The sequence below is a fragment of the Juglans microcarpa x Juglans regia genome, chromosome 5D (assembly GCF_004785595.1).
Source record: "Juglans microcarpa x Juglans regia isolate MS1-56 chromosome 5D, Jm3101_v1.0, whole genome shotgun sequence".
Taxonomy (NCBI): domain Eukaryota; kingdom Viridiplantae; phylum Streptophyta; class Magnoliopsida; order Fagales; family Juglandaceae; genus Juglans; species Juglans microcarpa x Juglans regia.
In genome coordinates, this window is record NC_054602.1 from 26,831,940 (window position 1) to 26,852,179 (window position 20,240).

At 34.7% G+C, this 20,240-nt stretch overlaps 2 protein-coding genes and 1 long non-coding RNA gene across 3 annotated transcripts; 2 read left to right on the forward strand and 1 right to left on the reverse strand.

Annotated features, from left to right (window-relative positions):
- The first annotated feature begins 801 nt into the window (after positions 1–801).
- On the forward strand, positions 802–3,154 carry LOC121266002. The gene is made up of 2 exons (XR_005940723.1): positions 802–1,242; positions 2,875–3,154. It is a non-coding gene; the product is annotated as an uncharacterized LOC121266002 (long non-coding RNA).
- Positions 1,241–2,815, forward strand: LOC121266001 (transcription initiation factor TFIID subunit 8). Its single transcript, XM_041169687.1, has one exon. It carries the CDS (start codon positions 1,505–1,507, stop codon positions 2,609–2,611), a length of 1,107 nt encoding a protein of 368 aa, XP_041025621.1. The 5' UTR covers positions 1,241–1,504; the 3' UTR covers positions 2,612–2,815.
- Positions 3,155–3,953: 799 nt separating the features above from the next.
- On the reverse strand, positions 3,954–13,458 carry LOC121266241 (membrane magnesium transporter). Its single transcript, XM_041170015.1, has 4 exons — positions 13,293–13,458; positions 13,079–13,131; positions 12,784–12,884; positions 3,954–4,377 (listed from the first exon to the last, which is right to left on the reverse strand). Exons 1-4 carry the CDS (start codon positions 13,363–13,365, stop codon positions 4,284–4,286), a joined length of 321 nt encoding a protein of 106 aa, XP_041025949.1. The 5' UTR covers positions 13,366–13,458; the 3' UTR covers positions 3,954–4,283.
- Positions 13,459–20,240: the final 6,782 nt, after the last annotated feature.

The following is a 20,240-nucleotide window of genomic DNA, read 5'->3' on the forward strand; positions in this document are numbered from 1 at the left end:
GATATCCCATTTATTGCTAATTGAATAATTGATTGGAGGAACATGCCTTCCATTGGTCTCACTATATACAAAAGATCAATCTAATATGTTAAAGAAATTATAAGACTTCATTTACTAAAAATGTATGTCATATCTAAAGATCGCGTGACGACTCAAATTTCAAAACAATAGTTCTCAACATCTCTCAAAATGGAAAGATAATACAAACATTTCACTATCATTTCTTGTTTATAAAGTAATCATTGTGAGCTTCTACCTTAGATTTAGTATTAAAAAATAAATTATAACTAGTTTAAGGCTGCATTTAATTGTTGAGGTAATCTCAAATTATCTGAATTGATTTATGAATAGTAGTAAGTTAAGATATTTGAGTGGGTTTTGTGGATCCATTAAGATGTGTTTGAATATATAAAATAAGTTGAGATATGATTTTAATTTTTTATGAAAAGTTGAAAAAGTAACGAGTCTCATTAATAGTTTGAGACAAGTTGAGATGAGCTTAGAACCCAATCATACTCATCAATCTTCTCTAGAAAATACTTTGGGAGGACATGTTGGTAGTTCCTTGAAATAATATTAGAAGAGGTTTGATTGATCTTCTTTTATAGCTAGTCATTCATCTTCAACAATGAAAGCAACAATTATTTCTAATTCATTGCAAGAAGAAGGTTATATAAAGTGCTATTTAGTTGAAAAAATTATTAATAGAGAGAAAACTAGAATTATGGATGAATTATACACAAACTTGATAATAAATTTGTTCTAAAATGATCCATGCAAGTTGTTAAATTCACGATGCAACAAAAGCTGAAAATTGTGAGTAGGGAATTAACATAGCAAGAGCAAGCGAGCATTGCCTTATCGCACACCTTCGAAGGCGCGTCAAGACGTCTGGGCTTGTAATTGGTTAAAAAAGGCAGCTTGACTAAGGTCTATAAAAATAAACACACACTTCCTTCATCGAACTCACCAAAGCCCCGATGAGCAAACCACTTTATTCCCTTTCCCCTTCTTCCTTCGATCCCTAGGGTCTTACAATTCCCAGGGTTTATCCCAACTCTCCCACTATTCAATTTGAATCCCTAATATTCCCTCTCAATACTTCTCTCTTAAACCCTTCATCACTGTTCTAAACCCTAGCTAATTTGGGTCCCTGCTAATCTTTCTTCTTCTTTTTGATTTTTTGGGTCTGAATTTTGGTCGATTGAAGCAGCGTTTCATTTCCAAGTCTCGAAATTACTGGTAAGACTCACCGAGGATTAACTCTGTCTGTTTTATTGTCATTTTCATTGTTCAGTATCTCAGCTTCGAATCGGTTGCTATCGCTCTAGGGTTTTCTTGTCATCTTTCTTGGTTTTCTCGGCAACCAAAACCGGGATCAGGTGCTTTGGTTTTGGATGATTTTTTTAAATAGCTAAATGCTGGGTAATTTTATGGCTAGTGGGAATTTATGGGGTGAGTGATGCGGGGTCGAGAAAACCCTAAATGATATGAGGTTTTGAATATGAGCCATGGAGGTGGAAATGGTACGAAAGGTAATGAACAACTAGAGTACAATAAAACAAGTAGACCCGGAGCCAATGACTTTGGGCGAGCGGTGTCAAAGGTTGCAGTTGCACAGGTATGCGAGAGCGTGGGGTTTCAGGGCTTCAAAGACTCTGCTTTGGAGGCTCTCGCTGACATTGCAATTCGATACCTACGTGACCTAGGAAAGACGGCGAGTGTCTATGCTAACTCATCTGGTCGGACAGAGTGTAATGTGTTTGATATCATTAGAGGGTTGGAGGATTTGGAAGCTTCACAAGGCTTTCTGGGTGGATCGGAGGTACAAAATTGTCTTGCTGGTTCGGGAACAGTGAAAGGGATTGTTGAGTATGTAGGTGGGGCAGAGGAGATTCCATTTGCTCAGCCAGTGCCTCAGTTTCCGGTGATTAAGCATCGGAAACTGATTCCAAGCTTTGTACAAATGGGTGAAACGCCACCTGGCAAGCACATACCGCCATGGTTGCCAGCTTTGCCTGATCCCCATACGTATATACATACACCTTTATGGAATGAGAGGGCAACAGATCCTCGCACAGATAAGATTGAGCAAGCACGACAACGTAGAAAGGCGGAGAGGTCCTTGTTGAGTTTGCAGCAAAGGTTGTTGTCCAGTGGTTCGGCGGGAACTTCAACCTCACGTAGTGATGCAAAGGAATCGGATGGGGCTCAAAATAACCCTTTCCTTGGACTGCCTCTACAACCAGGGGAGAAAGATGTTTCTCTGGTGGTTTCACCGAGTAAGACTTCGGATGAAATGGTGGGGAATATCCATGTCTCCGTACTAGAGGCATTTGCTCCTGCTATTGAAGCGGTCAAAGGTGGGTTTTCTTATGATGGGGAAGATGGGAAAAATGTTCTTCCTGATGTGAGGCCTGCTGTTCAGTTAAAGTTTAGGACTGGCAAGAAGTTTCTAGGTGAATCATTGGATTTGAGCCTTCAGAACAAGGGTGTTGGGAGAGCAGCCTCTTGGGTTGCCCGGGATGAGGAGAGGGATGACAAGAAGAGGAGAGCTGAATTTATTCTTAGACAGTCTACAGAATACCCGCTGGAACTCAATCAGTTGTAAACTAGTTAGTTTAGAAATCGGCATTGGCAGTGGGCTATGGATGCTCCAAAATTGAGGGCATACTCGTTCTGCTATGGATATTTTCAGAATCTTGTGTGAGTTCCTCATGGTCCACTTTAACATTTTTTAGAGGCATGTCAATGTATGTTTCCTTGTTAGCCTAACATCTGCTTTGATTTTTTGAAACCGAAGTCTTTTCTTTTTCTTCTTCCGACATTTTATATTTGTACTGACACACTGAGTTGTAATGTTTGAATTGGTAGGGATGGATTCTATTCTTCTGGGGTTGCAAACTCCGTTATCTTTTTCCATGCAATTATTTGGAACTCTACAAACTATTTCAGTGTCAATGCAAGTCATATTAAAGGGTATTTTTTCTGCCCTTGAAAACATTTTAGAGAAAAAATTTAAGTTTCATTACCCTTGCATTAGAAAGAAGAATGTGCTAATGAGGTTAATGGGCGAAATTAATTAAAATACAGAAAGCCTTCAGTATTGATCAGTTGAAGTTGGAAATGTTGACCGTTATACAGTTGTCGTATGTATAGAGGTTGGTTGGATAGACTTGTTTTTAGGTCCTTTATTTTTAAAAGCAACGAATCAAAAAATTCAAGGGGAGTTTTGATTATAGATTAGTGGTCGATGGTCGTAGGGTACCCTTTTAACACGTGCAGTTTCTACAATTTCTGTAACGTTTGCTTTGCAAGGCAGCAATTTTAAGAAACCTTACTTTAAATAATAATAATTTGATCACCAATCAGAGTGCATAATGCTGGCTGGAACATTGCTGGGACTCTGGGAGTAGGAGGGAAAAATAAATAAGAGTAATGTTAGAGAGAAGTCATTGCAGCAGTACACACTTTGTACTTACTGTATGGTTGTTTCTAATTGATTGTTCCTAACATTCATTGGAGGAAATGTATGGTCTAGATGATATTATATCATGTGTGTAAAATAGATATTTTCAATAGTGACTTTTATCTATATTTATTTAATAAATAAATAGACTTTGGAATTTCAGAACATTGCCACCAACTTCAAACGTCTTGTCAATTAGTTTCCGCTATTTTGTACAAGTAGAAGTAGGTTTGCAGAATCATCAAGATTCTGTTTGTTACGAGATCTGATCGAAAGGGCATAAAAGAAGTGATCGGTATTTTCAAGGAAATCACGGGGGACGTTTCACCAAAACTGCTGAACATGTGGGCCAAACCTGACTCTTTTTCTTGGATTCAGTCTGGTTGTGATTTAAATGACCGTAAACCTAGAAAATTTCAGTGAACGCGTACATTTTTCACTTTAGTGCTTAAAAAACTTTCCATGAAAAACAAGCACAAAATAATACCATTTGAGCTGTCTATGTGTCCCTCACTGTCATTCATTCAATTTCATTTTCCACACGCAGGCTTTTAACCTTCATGTGATGCAACCACCGAGAAAATCCAACGAGATTACAAAAGATATTTCCAGGTTTTAATGACTAGACCTAGGTTGTCAAAAGCGACAAGTAGTTCCGTAATAGATTGCAAAAGTAAATTGATACAGTGAAATCTTAAGAAACAACCAACACATGGGGGTAAACAAAATACTTGTATGGCAAAGGCCACTTCTGTTTATTTCCTCTCTCCTCAAGAAAGATCAAGGGAGACCCCTTTTACTTGATAGGAAGGATTCAAAGTTTCAGCTTCACATCCAATTCCATAGGAAATACTTTGCCTCGATGGTTGAAACTCATGAAGTCTAGATTGGCTGGTAAAGAAACAATCCTGCATCCAAATATACAATTCCTGATGTCAATAATCTAAATAAAATCTGACAACCAATATTGCTAAGGAAGGCAAAGCAGCAATCATTTAAGATTCTGACTCTGAAAGTAATACAACGTGCCAATGGCAACTGAGAAATTCTACAGAAACAACTTTTGCTAAAAAAAACAAATGTAATTTTCAATATTATAAATGATAGCTAGAATTTTCGTGTAAAACCATGCAGAATGCTTAGCTCTCATTATTCTCTGGTACGAGTAAAAAGGATGACATCACAATTTTTGAGAGATTATGCAGAAAAAAAAAGTGTAGTCAACCTAGATTTAGATGTAAACCTACTAGGATATCTCTGTCCAAGTAGCATACCCTATAATATGTTTCCTAGGGCTGTAAATAAACCAGTCTGTTCGATAACTTGTTCGGTTAAACTCGAATCGAACTTGAATCGTGAGAAAAGAAAAAGCTCGTTCAGCTAAGGCTCGTTAAGGCCCACTCATTATGCTAGACTCAGCTAAGGCTCATTAACTCGATTCGATTAAAGCTCATTCACACATCAATAAATATGTATATATGTCATTTATTAATATAAGCATCACATCTTTTATAATTAAATATATAGTATGTAACCTAATTACTTATGCATAGTCACTTACATCTATATATTGAATTTACTTCATAGGATTATTTTATTTATTGGCACTAGGAGTTTGGAAACAACGTCTAGACTAATCCCGAGGGTTCACAGGCTCTCGGCAAAGAGTTTCCTGCAAGTGCACCTAAGATAATTCAAGGGGAAAATCCTCCAATCCGATGGTGCCTAGAGATTGTTTCCACCCAAAGGAATTTGAACCTCATTGCTTTATTTTAAAATTTATACAATAGTTAGTAAGATTTAATAATTTTATATATTAGTATGTAGGAGCCATATATGAAATGTTGATATATAATATTATATTATGTCTGTAGTACTAATAATTTATGTAGACATAATATATATGGTTATTATGGGTAAATATCAACTAGTTACATATTAATTATTTATATGTAACTAAGAAGAAATCATGAAAACAGGAAATAACTTCTCTCTCCGTACACAACTTTTCCGTCCCAAAAAACCCTAGCCTCCATCGTTCCTTCAACCTTCTGCCGCTGTCCCACTCTCGCCGGCGGCCTCTCTAAACCCTAGCCTCCATCCCCGTGATCTCGCCACCGTCTCTCTCTCGCACAGAGATAACTCCAGTGTCAACGCCAACACTCACCCACCCACTCTAGTCCGGCGAGTGACTGCGCACCGCTGGCACAGACAAGATCGGATGCCCCCGGCAACTTCGCCAAGGATCGTCCTGCATTGGCAAGCCTCCAAAGACAGTTTTTTACTAGATCCGTTTCTGGTTTCTATGTTCCGTCATCTCCTCAGGCGATTGATCTGTGTTCCCGGCACCTCCACTGACAAAGACAAGATTGGTGACTCCAGCAAGGGACTTCCGACGACCGAGTTTTTGAACAATCTGGTTTTTTTTTCACCAGGCAAATATGGTTTTTTCGGGGTCTCACTCCAACGATGGGAAGTTTGATCTGGTGAAAGGTGTTTGATCTGGGGAAGTTTAATCATGGGCATTCTTAAACACCTTTTAATAGAATCAAAGGTGTTTATAGTGTCTATGGAGGGTGGAAAGTATTGTCGTATCACAGAAAGGGGCAGGAAGGTAACCAAGGAAATGGCGCTTAGTCATGCCAGTGCTTATTGGCTGGCCATTACAGTGGAAGAATGTGTTTTATCGAAGGGAGGGAAAGACTTCTTCAAGACTTATAGGGATGGAAGAATAGCTTTGTTTGTTCATAGGAGGTCGAACGCTTATGGGCATTTTTTGGAAGCTACTAACTATGGTGTTGGTAGGGGGCTCGTGGTCTCTTAGCGATCCCGGAAGGAGTGGAAAGAAAGGGTTGGAAGAGCTTTTCTATGGAGTTAAAAACAAAGTTTGGCTAAGAAGGCTCCAGTCCTTGCACCACAAATGAACAGAGAGGTAGAGAAGGGGAATGAGATTGTGAGGTAATCCAAGTCGTATGCAGAGGTGGCGGTGGGTGGTGTAGGGAAGAGGGTGGCAGCGCATGGAGTTCCGAGTCATCCTCTGGCGGTTGAACAAAAACACAAAAAGGGAGGCATGGCAGGGAAACTTTCGGAGGGACTTGGTCTAAAGAGGGAAGGGGCAAGATGCCAATTACCTGAAATGGATAGCTGTCAAGGAGAAAACGAGTTGCAGAGGTATCTGCATAGTCTAAAAAAGGAGGAAACGGCGTGAAGAAGGATTTTAAATTGTTTAGAAATGAGATAAAAGTCTTGGATTTTTAAGATAATCAAAGGTTTGGGCCTGGGCCAATGTTTGAGGCCTCTAAAAATAGGACAAAGGAAGTCTACAGGGTGTAATAGTTTGAGGCCAGACAAAGGGACAAAGGGAAGGCCAAACTTGGGCTAGGCCACATAAGCCCACTTCGCCATCCAAACCTAAAACGGAGGCCGAAGCTCCATTTGCCCGTGTTTGAGAAAGGCTCCACTTCTGGGCCAGTTTCACGGTCCAACGGAAGTCCTGGGCCAAAGGAAACCCTTATCTCAGCGCCGGTAACAACAACTCTTATGCAGAAATGCACGCAAGCTTCTATGGAACACTTGGAGGAGGTTGCAACATGTTGGGTATCAAAGAAGTCCACGATAGGAGCAGAGTCTAAGGAAGGCTTGGAGCACGGTGGGAAGACACATATAACAATGATGGGACCCTTGGCCCTGGTTCCGTCATGTGATCATGGTGTAACACCGACGTCTAAAGTACGGTCCGTCGAAGCTGCACACACAAGGTTGCCGGCAAAGGTGAAGGGACTTGCTACCAACCTAGAATCTCCAATGGAGAGTACCATTAGTGTTGTTGAGGAGGCACAAGATTTGAACAAGGGTTTATTGTTGGTACCGTTTGGAACTACGTTGGGCGCTACATCAGAGGAAGACATTGTCCCTTGGTATCTCTTCCTCCATTAAACAATATAGATGGATAATCTTCGGATTGAGTTTTGCAAAAGGTTAATGAGATTCAGCATATTGTGGGAATCTCACATGGAGGATGTGAAGACCAATTTAAAGCTCTAATCACTAAGATTGAGGTGAGCCACTCACGTGATACCAAATCAAGCTTTAAGAAAAGCAGAGAGTTGAAGCATCTTTTTTGTGCAATCAACTATAACGCTAAGGGTGGAAGCTCAAGTCTAGGGCATAGAGGTTGATGTATGTTGGGTAGTCTTTCGGATAGAGGGTATTTCGGATGGAGGTTGGGCTATGGGAAACATTGGGTTGGGGTTGGGGAGGTGTGATTTATTCTAACTTGGGCTTGATGTATGTTGGGTAGGTTTTCGTGGGCTTTTGGGGCAATAGGAGCTTTCTAGTATGGGTTAGGGATTTTCTTGTATACATCCAGTGTACTTGATTACTCCTATTGATATATATATAATATTTTTACTTATAAAAAAAAATTATAAAATTTTTGCAATATTCAAACTCAATAGAGGATCTATTTGTTAGTTGTAAAAGTTCCATTAAATTTAGAACTTTTACAATTTCTCTAATTTTTAATTATTAAATCATATTTAAAAAAAACAACTTAAACTGAGCCGAATCGAGCTCAAACAAAGATTAGATAAAAATCTTGAGCTCGGGCTTAAGCTCGAGTTTTTTGAATCAAGCCGAGCTCAGCAATCTAAAGACCAGGTTAGCTCAGCTTGATTACAGCCCTATTGTTTCCAAAGTAGCAAGTTCACCTCAAATCATGCGATGCAAGGTCAATCGGTCCTTTTTGTTACATGTTAAAAGTGAACTCAACCTAGAGTTAGATTTAAGTAAACCTTCTAGGATATCTCACCCAAATAGAATACCCTATAATAAGTTTCCAAAGTAGCAAGTCCCCCCTAAAGCATGGATACAAGGACTAATGGGTCCCTTTTGTTACTACCAGCCTACTCAATTGCATGTGAACTGATATCATGTGTGAAGAATAAAATGGGTATCCCGGATGCAAATTTTATGACGTCATACCTCACCAAGGCAATATGCTTCAAAACTACGCATGAAGAGTATATCCCAAGTACACGACCCACCCATCAGAACCATGTATCAATCAATTAATTAAGGGGAATTCCTAATATGGAATTTTTTTTTTTTATGACGGGGGAACCACCCCACGGCATAGCCCTTAGAACTCACCCATGGAACCTAAACCCCCGGGGAGACTAGCATAGCAACCCACCACCATGGCCTCCCACTTAAATCCTAGTTTGATCCCAGGGGGAATCGAACCTGTGACATGGGCTCAACATGCACACAAGTTCGCCTTTACCACTTGGGCTACCCACAGGTGAGGAATTCCTAATATGGAATTGAACTCAAGTACCTGAATATACAATTCGTCTTAGATGAGGATTTACTAAATTAATAGAGCAAAAATACTATAATCACACAAATAAAAACAATAAGGAAAAATATTCATAATTTATTTATTTATTTATCTTTTTGAATAAATTGTATGTCATGCAAATACGATAAGATATTACACTTTCTACTACTAGGGAGCTAGCACAACAATCTCTAAAACATTTGATTTTCATAAGTTGCAACCATTGATGAACTAAGTTAGCTCTGTATACACGCAAGATATAGCATTATTGTTGACATCAATCTTACCAAGTCAACTAAACTAGCTAAAACATTCCTATAAATAAATATTTCCACTGGGAAATCTACTGTATAAAATGATAGACAAGATGAACAGCAAACAATCTAAACTAAAATCAAGCATAAGTTTTACACATGAGTAGTACTACACTTCCCAAATAAACGTCCCGAACAGCACATTTTATTTTATTTTTTTTTCTTTTGTTTTTCATATATTTTTTTAATCATCATAAACATTTTTAAAAAAATAAAAAAATTCACAACATCATTAAAAAACACTTCCTTAATCACTAAGGAAAAAAAAAAAAAAAAAACTCATTCAGGACACCTTTTTGCGTCCCGAATTCGGGACGTTTAGCATCTCTTTACACATATATTCTAGGAATTAGAAGAAAATTTAATCCCCTAGACTCTAAAATGTAATGCCGCAAAAGAGGCTTCAGGCATCCAGGTGGGAAATAATTGCTCTCTTATGAAGGTAGAAGATCTCACTAGAAGTGATGCATTCAATATATGAATATTCAAACATATATATAACTATTTGCCAACATTTTTCTTTCAGCTTTTCTTTTAGTTTTTGAACTATAACCAATATTTCTTTGTCATTCACAAATAACAAAAATAAGAAACTTGCATTTTTAAATAATGATTAAGTTTTTGTTCAAGGGGTTGACGTAACTAACCAAGGAAAGCCCAAACCACATCCGGTAGGACTCTTGATAAATACCAAAATATCTCGACAAAACCAAATAGAACCATCCAAACCGACCTGTTTTTTATCTGTCCGGTTTGGTCCTCTGTCCCTTGATTTCAGGGTCTTGATTCGTTGAGAATGGATCTGTCATACTCAAGCAACTAAGCTTTTAAAATTTGAGTTTATAATTTTGGTTGAGTAATCTCAAAATATGCCTCGATTTGCCTAATTACAGCATCTGTACGATAGTCTTAAGTTTCATAATTAGTTGATTTAGGAGCTGATTTGTTATAAAAGGCAAGTGGATGAAGCTTGTCTAATTAGGTGTAGTATAGAAAAAGGAAACATACCAAAATTGGGAAAGGCACTAACCTAGAAATTTCAGGGTTTTAGATTCCTAATCAAGGTAGCCATATTTGCTACTCCTAAATCAAGGTAGCCATATTTGCTACTAACCCTAGGAAGTTGCTTGAAACCATGACAAAGGAACCTTCCTAAAAACCTTAAAAGCCCTATTTTTGTCAGCAATTATGCAGCCCAAGAAAACCCTAACTTTTAAGTTTTTATATCAATTTTTGTTTATAAAGGACCTTTTTCTTAGAGGTAATTGTTTAAAAAGGACCCTAAACCTCATTATTTCAACTTGGCGTAAACTCCCACTAGGTGCTGCCCCTTTTAGGCCCTAAAACTCAAAATAAATAAATAAATAATAAAATCGTAGCTCTTCTCTTCCCTCAGCAGAAATCCTATCTGTTGGCCTCCAGTTGGAGAGTTATGTGAGTTTTCTTCTTCAATTTTAGAGTGAAAGTTACTATCTGTCATCCAGCAACTAAATAGGCATGATAACCCTGAGTTTTCTGCTTATTTTACACTCCTACAACACCTTTTCCAAGTCCTAACAAACCCCCAGAGGTTGCACAAGCTGCAACTCTTCGTGCAACCTCTAGGTTGAATCCAAGGAAAGTTTCATCAAGTATTATCTCTAAATTTCGAAATTCCTTACTTAGTGAACATGACATATTACTTATTCTTTCTGTACGTTGAAACATAGAATTATAGGGCTAGAAGAGTACAAGAACTCAGCTTTTCAGCAAAGGAAAAATGTGGACAGAATAGTCATCCTTTTTCCTTTAAAGGTAAAAGATATTTTATTAATGCTAATGGAGGAATCAGTGAAACCCAAGTACATAGGATGTATAAAAGAGAAAACGCCAAGTTAAGATTAAGAAATAGACACAAGGAAATCATGGAAATTGAGCCCAATAAAATCTATAGTTATTACCCAAAGGAACAATGCATTGAAAAAGAAGCTTTAAAGTTCTTCTAGTGTTCGTTCCATGTGCTTTAACTTTCTAAGAAAAAATGGTGATCAACAGTCAAAACAAACTAAAAAACAGAATGTAAAAAATAACGAAATGACTTTTAATCCCCACATTAAAATCATTTTTTTTTATAGGTAAACCCCCACATTAAAATCATACAGTAGACTAACCAACCAAGATTCCAATGAAACGAAGAACCAATAATATCAATCCCACTTTAAACAAAAAATTCATAGCTACTAAAGAAATGAAACAAAATTGTGGGAAACTGAAATTTTTAACAAAGGAAAATTCTTTAATTTTTTTCTTTTTTCATTCCATTTTATTAATTATATGCTGCCTTTTCTCGAACCAAAGTTATATGCAGATTTATCTGCTAAAAGAGCTCAATTTTGTTTTATTGAAATTCTATTTAGCTTATATAATAGATGATAAATTTTAAATCGTTTAGTATAGAATAATTATTCAAATCTTACGAACTACGAAAGATTTTGATACAAAGGGCCATTTCAAGTTTAAATTAGATAGACAGAAGCCAAGACCATGCACATTGCAACATCACTATATGTTGCCATACATTACCATGGGGTGAATGCATAAAATACCAGAGACCTATTTTTTCTTCCCAGATTTTTTCAATAATTTTTTTTTTTTATATTTCAAACACATAAATACTTGGTGGCACCACTCTATGTCCCAAATTCTATTATTACTTATCAAAAAAAAAAAAAATGTCCCAAGTTCTATTATCATTACATAGTCACATTATCATTTCGTTTATGGCAGATTGACTTGGGCATTTGCTTTTCTAGAATGGAAGTTAAATCTCAGTAAAACAAAACAGAACCTAGTGCTAGAAAAAAATCCGAAAATGTGTGGTAAAACCAAGTATTGATACAAAGAACAACTTAATTGCTCACTGGTTGAAGGGGATGTCTTTAAAACTGCCACTTCTATGTCTACGAGAACAAAAAACAGATAGCAACTGACTGCTCCATATTTGGAGCACAGAAACTTGCTTTTGGTGGGAAGAAACAGAGCTCCAAATAAGAGTGAGAATGCTGCACGAGTTTATGTGTGGGGTTTTTATAACACTAAATGGTTTTGCAGAGTTCAAAAACTTGATAGAATTAATTCTAAATCGGTTATCGCCTGTAGTTTATGTTGCTTTTGTTGAGTCCACTTTGATATATTTTTAGTATCGGTTATCTCCTATAATATAAGATACTATGAACTTATAAAAAAAATATATAAGATACTATGAACTTCTCCCTTCCAAGCAATGAGATACTATTCATCAAGCAGAACTCACCAACCTCCCATAGATGTGGATTGTTACAGTTACCAATTGGACCATATTTTGGATGCTAGTGTACTTTGTTGTAATAAGATCAAACTAATATTGAAATTCGAAGGAAACAATCACTTCTGGATTGTAATCAGGTTTGCTTGGATATAGATATTAGGTTCTACGTTCAACAACCAATAGAAGAACAATGTCCACAGACATAAATTGAGGTGAAGGTTTTAGCCTCATTGTGGTGGTTATATGGTGTTGCTTTGACTTTCTATCTCCTCCTAACCAAACAAAATGTACTCTCTCCAAGTACAAATCTCCTATCTCCAAGTGCAAATCTACCAAACAGAGAAAATAACGAAAGAAAGAAAGACAACAATACCTATTTTCTTCGGAATCCGGAAGTATGGATAGAAACTTCCCTGGCACGGTTAGCCCCGCCCACATACAGAACACTAGCCCAAGAAGCAGCTCAGCAACCACCTGCACTCCAAAGAAACCTCCCAGATTCGTAAAAACACGAAAACTCCGCACAAAACAAAAAAAGGGTTAAAGAATCTCTTTCAAGTTGCTCTGGGACAATTAGGAATTCATTATCGGTAGACACGAAGTAATAAACTTAGGGTTTATCAGGACCACCCTACTTAAATGATAAAAGAAAAGTCAACAATACTCACGTTCATCGGCGGTCCTGAAAACTCTTCCTCCGTAATCTTCAACAAACCCCTATCTGCAACCACAATCAAATCTATCAGAAAAATAGCAAAACATGAAATCCAACACCCAGAAAACTAACCTTTTACTTTCATAGAATTTAAATGCATAAAAATTACTATTAAGCAGGTAGGTATGCTTTTGCGTATGTATATGCATATATCTTGAGGTGTTTACATTGGATGGTCGAATAAGCAGCATGAGCGAGAATCAGGACTCCAAAGACGCCAACGACGAACCCCGGACCCATTTCAACTGAGACGCTTTCGGTGATTTTCTCCGAACTCCGCGGGGAACAGCTCCGGGATCGATTATGGCGAAGATGGAGGGTGCGCGTATGATGCGCATGTATAATCTATATATTCCCGTACAAGAACAAATCGAAGAACGATGTCGTTTCTTTTTGTATACGTGTCTCGGAGACAAAGACCGTTTTGACCATTTTCAAACTGTTCTTTATTTTATTTTTAAACTCACCGTTTCGCACGTCTAACACGTTTATTTTTCTTTAAACTTTTTACCTTTTACCTATTCTACTTCAAATTTAATTTATCTTTACTTATTTATCTATCCATAATAATAATAATGTTTAAGGCGAGTTTTGCCACCAACTAAACTCGATCGCTAACCTATGACAAGAAAATATGATGGCATGATATGTCTAGTATTTCTGATATCTAAGTTAGAGATCTATATATATTGCCTTATAATGAAGGGTTAGAAAATTACCTTAGACTACTAATGTTAGCCCTTTATATAGATGTGGATTATCGTTGATAAGGATAGTTCCATAATTTCCTTGAGTCTAGAAGACTCCATTATCAAATTTCTTAAATTTGCTTCAAGGAGAAAAAGATTAATATATCGAGAATAAATATCGCAAATATCTCATTCTTTCTTTAAGAGTAGATTTTTTTTATTGGCGATAGTTACCATATTAATCTCATTAGATGGTGCGATCTCAAGGTGTCAAGCGTATGAGCGTATGGTGCGTCGCAGCCCTCTAATTTATTGGGCCTCCTGTATAGATCTTATTCGGTATATTCGGGCATAATTAGGTGGAGATAAAAGAGCATATCCTAATAAAATAATATTTTTTTAAATTTTTTATTTTACTTGTCTAATTGAAAATAGTGATCTATAACCTCATCTTACAATAACTTATTTTTCAAATTTTTAGGGGAGAGAGAGAGAATGGAGATGAGGTTCTATGTAGCTCGTATGAAGGAAAGAGATGTTTGAGAAAAATCTTATCATGAATATATAGAAAATAATATTAAAAGAAGGAAACGGCTAACTCATTCCACTGTTACATATTTGTTAAGTGAAATTTTACTCACCGACCATTATTCATTCTCACATCTACACGTATAATTTTTTTATTTTTTATTTTATAGGATGTAGATATATTTTTCATAAAGTGTGAGGTATAGTAAAGTAATGAATAATGATTAAATTTAAAAAAATAAATGGCATGCCCACTTCAATGCAGTTCAATTTTAATCCGTATTAAGGCATTGACATGAATGGTTAATTTGAGCAAGAAGTAGCCTATATCACATTAGCCAAGTCCAAAATATTTTAGTTCTTCGCTACAGTCTATCTAAGAATGTTTCAACCAATTTACATCTTCACTGTAGCAAAGTCATCTAAACCCCTCTCCATCTTCGGTTCCGTTTGGATTCAGACATGATTCGAATAAAATATTGTTAAAATATTATTTTTTAATATTATTATTATTTTGAGATTTAAAAAAGTTAAATTGTTTATTATATTTTGTGTGAAAATTTAGAAAAATTGTAATGATGAGATGAGTTGAGATGAGTTTTCAATTCAAATCAGGACGACATCTCACTCCATTCTGCTTACCCTCACTGTAGTCTCTTTTGTGTGTCGTCCAAGTCCCAAGCTCTGACTCATTTGACTATTAGGGGTGGCACGAGGAAGGCGAGTAAAGAACGGAATTCAAGAATGATGTAGTAGAAACAAGGAAAGAATGAAACTTCGTTTAACTATACAGATGAAATTTGATGAGATGAGAAATTTATAAATAGTAATAAGATAATTTATAAATAGTAGTGAAATAATTTGAATTAGATATTTTATGGGGTTTTGGAAAATGAGAAAAAAAAATGGTTGAATAAAAATTATAAAGTTAAAAGAGGGTTAGAATATAATTTTTAATATTACTTTTGTTTTGAAATTTGAAAAAATTGAATTTTTTTTGTATTTTGTTTAGAAGTTTAAAAAAACTGTAATGATTATATAATGATTAAATGAAAAAGTTAAAAATTTAAAAATTTGAAATTTAAAAATATTTGTATTTAAATGATGTTTTGACGTTAAAAAGAGATAAAATGAAATGAGATAAGTTGAAAAATTTACGAAATCAAACCAGGCCTGAGAGTTGAAATGGTGCGTAAAAATTATATTAAAAATATATATTCAAACAACATTTTAATTTTATAATATTTTTATTCAACTTTTTATTTCTCATTTCTCAAAATCCAATAAAATATCTTAACTTAAATATTCATTATTATTCATAAGTAATTTAAAATGATGCATTTAATATTCTTGTAAAACAAATGGTGTAATGGGTTGAGTATATAAAAGCGGGAAGGAAAAGTAGAAGGGGTTTGGTATTAAGTTTGAAATTACGAGGAATGTATTTTATGAAGTTCCTATTTGAGGAAATTAGGAATGTATTTTTTTTTTTTTTATAACAAAATTAGGAATGTATTAAGTTCGAAATTATGACATAAATTTCCATATGGGGTTTAGTATTAAGTGACGATTAGTGGAAATAAAGGATTTTAGGAAAATTCATGTATCTAAATCTACCTTGACATTAAGTTTATGGAAAGAATTTGGGGTTTACAAGTAGAAGAAGATTTATTTAAATATGTGTATACCTTAGACATACATATTATAGGAATAATTATTAGGTCAGCACAATCAGAGATTGTCATGAGATTTTGAAGCTTGATTTGGAAGTTTAATTGATGTTGTTATGCTTATAATTGAGGTACTTGTTAATGGACTAGACATAGCTGCTAGACAAGCATATTTAGAGTAATACATTGGAGGTATGGGCCCATTACCCATAGGACCGAGATCATTGTAGTATTTCATTTTTAAAGATTTTAGGATTGATATATTTTTTCAAAAACACCAAGTTTAGAGACCTTCGTATTACTATTTATTTGAGGTTATTAATTTATAAGATATTTATTTATAATTTTATGCAGAGAGTTTTATTTATTATTTTATATGAAGATTTTTATTTATTATTTTATACGGAGATTTCTTACTATTTTTATGGAGTAAAGATAATGGGTTGGGTAAAAGTACTATTATTAGGCCTTGAATCCAACCCATTGCTAAGGTTTATATTTTTAAGCTTGTATTGGATTGCCCAATGGTTGACACTAAGGATGCGTTTGAATGTTGAAGTGAGTTGAGTTGAGTTGATAAAATATTATTAGAATGTTATTTATTATTATGATTATTGTTTTGAGATTTGAAAAAGTTGAATTGTTTATTATATTTTATGTTGGGATTAAAAAAGCTGTAATAATGAATTGAGATGCGTTGTGTTTCTAAACGAAGCCTAAGTGCGCAAACATGTATATGTGAAGGATTAGGGAATATCTGGAGTTTAGAAATAAATATCAGTAGACTTAAATCTCTTGGAATATTAGGCTCGACTGAATGATTATGGATTTAAAATAGAAATATGAAAATGATGTGATGGATAAGAATCTAGGTTGCTTGAGGTACTATCAAATTTCGAGAACGGAATTTTTTGTAAGGAGGGGAGTTTGTAACAACCTGATCCAGATACTATTAGGGATTGAATGCGAATAATTTTATCATTTGATTTTTCATATTATTATACAATTCTCTTATTGTTATTATTAGTATTATCAATTTTATCAGATTATATGACATTAATAAGTTATTTATATTTTAAATAAGGTTTTTTATTATAGCTATTATTTTAATTATAATTGTTAATAATTTTATTTTTCTTAATATTAATCTTTTCTAATTAGCTTAAATATTTTGGGATCTTCCGTCATCCTTCAAATTTTTACTTTCTCGAACGTTCACTAGTAATTTAAACGTTACGTTGTGAACAGAATGTAAGTGCCAAAATTCTCATTTTTATACCTCTCCTTCCTCTACATTATTTTCCCTTCACGCCGCTATTTTCTCTCGAGTATTTTCTTAATCTAGAAAATATTGTATATTGTAATCGACTTATGCCCACGTCTCTCAGTTTTGATTGAGTTGAAACACTTTCACTTTTGTAACCAACAGATTCACATGCATCAAAATCTACACTTCTTTATATACCCACGTAGCCCATGCACATGCACGTCTTTCTCGTCCGCTAGGATTTCCTAAGTTAAAAGGTTTCCTCAATTTGTAACGGACTAAACTTCCTTAGTAACCGACATCATGTGTTGTTGGAAGTCTATAGTTGTTTTGTTTCTCAACATATGCATTTGTGTTTGAATGCAAAAAGGAAGTTGTTGGTTAGTTTGGATGAGTTTGTAGATTACATTCTTTAATTTATTAATTGCTTGACAGTTTGTTGGAGTTGTAGATTACATTCTTGTTGGGCCTTTGTATATGAATGCTTTATGTTTTTGGATCTTTGTATATGAATGCTTTATATTGTTGAACAGTCTTTACATTTATATATAAATGTTTAAAGGACTGTTACATCTATAAAAAAATTATATAAAAATAATCTTACAAACTGACATTTGTGGTTAGAGTATTTTCCAATATAATACTTTACAATATTGCTGTCTAAAATATTTTTCAATGTTTGAAGTATTATATTGCTGGAAAAAGATCTAATGCTAGGCAATTTTGCCTTCCCATACCTTTTTCCTACACTACAACACTACTAATCCAGTACTCATAAAGAGTCTTTCCCCCCTCCCTCTCTCATGCTTCCACTCTCCATTTGCTTGTCGAGAAAGTGTTGTGTTGGACATCCAATGTCATTCTTTTTATCATTGAGATGCTTTCTACTTGAGGTTTCTTGTTTAATTTAAGAAAAATTTTATTTGCAATTTTGAATAGAGAACTGTATGTGCAGTCCTATTAATAAATGAGAGTGAAAAGAAAAATAAAATCATTTTAAAAATGATATTATTATAATTTAAAAATTTTTTTAAACATAATTGTATTGGCTTGTATAAGCAATCTCCATTTGAGGACTATATGTAGACTAACTTTTTATTTAATGCATTTTATATCTCCAATTTCGTAGATAGAGGCAATGAGAAATGATTTGTACAAGCTCAAAATAGATAAGCCTCATATAAACTTTTGTAAAAAAATAGACCCCACTTTAAAAAAGTGTAAAAAAAACTATTATTTATTAGTGAGACCCATTATTTTATAAAAGGCTTGTATGAGACTTGTCTATTTGGAACTTGTATCTTTTACCTTGCTGGAATTGTTTTTTAAAATTGTTTTGGACGCTTGAAGCGTTATATTGCAGGAAAGAACTTGATTGGAAAATTTCCTCTATTTGTACAAGAAAAAGAGATAGTAAAAGAGATAGTTAATTTGGTTTTTAGGTATAATAGTTGGATGCAAGAAAAGTTTGTACAAAATTAAATTGACAACTTTATAAAATTTTAGATATTTACCATTAGGTTCTCAGCTGCAAATAATTTATGATTGAAAATATAAGCAAAAACTAATAACTTAATTGGAATGAATGATATAATCGTTATGTTTCAAAAAAAAATGTACGTTATAAATTATGAAAATTAAAATTGAATATCTTTTATGTGGTTAAAAAATAAAATATAAGCATGAAAAGTGTGCATTTTAATTAGGATAATTAAAATGAAATATATATTTTTGATTAAAAATAAATTATGACCCGTAGATTATTAAAATATAATAAAAAAGTCAATAATAAATAATCTAATGTGGAAGTTGGTTTTGTGTTAGATAGACAAAATGGAAAAAAATTGTTTGGTTAGGCAAAATTTGCCTAACGAGACAATGAATCCAACACTAGGGCAGTGGCATTGGCTTAGTCAAATGTCATAAAATACAAAATATAGCTCATTTTCCTAGAAAATGCGTATATTGAATTAGGAGAAACGTGAAAAGTGAAATTTTGATCTACAATAAAGTAAATAAAAGGAGTCAATCATATAGAGCAAGTGTAGTACGAGATGGGTCCCAATAAGAGCGAAAGTTTTTTTTTCATTCATTTTTTTATACCCTTAAACATTTTTTGTTGTAAAAAAAAATCACAACATCATTAAAAAATACTTCCTTAATCATTACTTAAAACAAAATAATAAAAAAAATTTGTCAAGACCCAACAATCAGCGAGAGTAGATTTAGTCCGGTCATATATGGCTAGAAACTAATTGAATACCAAATCCTTATTTTATTATGTTAAAATGAAAATATTATTGCCCTCGCTCGTTCCATTCCCACAGTATTTCTCAATTTCTCTCTCTTTCTCTCACTCTCTCTTTCTCTCGCTTTCTCTCTTACGAATCTGTTACATATTGGTGGAACATGGACGATATGGTCTCAGCTTCGAGGGTGAGAGGTCTCCAGAAAAGGAAAGAAGTCAAAAATAAGAGAAAATCAATGTTGTATTCAGCATAAGGGGAAAATTCTCAATCATGTGAGCATATACATCACCTCCTATAACTGACTATATTAGAAATTGTTAAACTACTCGATGATTGTAAAATAGAAGAAATGACAGGCATTACTAACTATGAGGTTGAGGCCTTGTCTGACTAATGGGTCGAGACCTTTACACTACTTTATTACAATAAAATGAGTAAACAAAGCAGGTCCAAGGCCTTTAACCCACGACAGGCCCATACACGACCTCCCTTAAGCTTTCGAAGTACCCTAAATCTCCATTTCTCCTATTCGTCTTGATTCTGAGTTCAGATATCCTGATCCTGCCATCCACATCAGCCCCCTGGTAGCATCCTCTATATCTTCGCCCTAGAATGTTATATTACCCCTTTCTTGTAAAGCAACTCGCCCACAAGGTGCGAGAATGCTGCTTTTAACTTGTAATAATTTTCCTATGTTGCATCCTCCCTTCTC

Bases quoted from the DNA above. Each gene is read 5' to 3' on its own strand.
- LOC121266001 (XM_041169687.1), top strand. From the start codon at position 1,505: ATGAGCCATGGAGGTGGAAATGGTACGAAAGGTAATGAACAACTAGAG.
- LOC121266241 (XM_041170015.1), bottom strand. From the start codon at position 13,365: ATGGGTCCGGGGTTCGTCGTTGGCGTCTTTGGAGTCCTGATTCTCGCT. The intron at 12,885-13,078 runs GTGAGTATTGTT...TTTGGAGTGCAG, and splicing joins TTTCAGGACCGCCGATGAAC to GTGGTTGCTGAGCTGCTTCT. The intron at 4,378-12,783 runs GTATTGTTGTCT...ATTTGGATGCAG, and splicing joins CCGGATTCCGAAGAAAATAG to GATTGTTTCTTTACCAGCCA.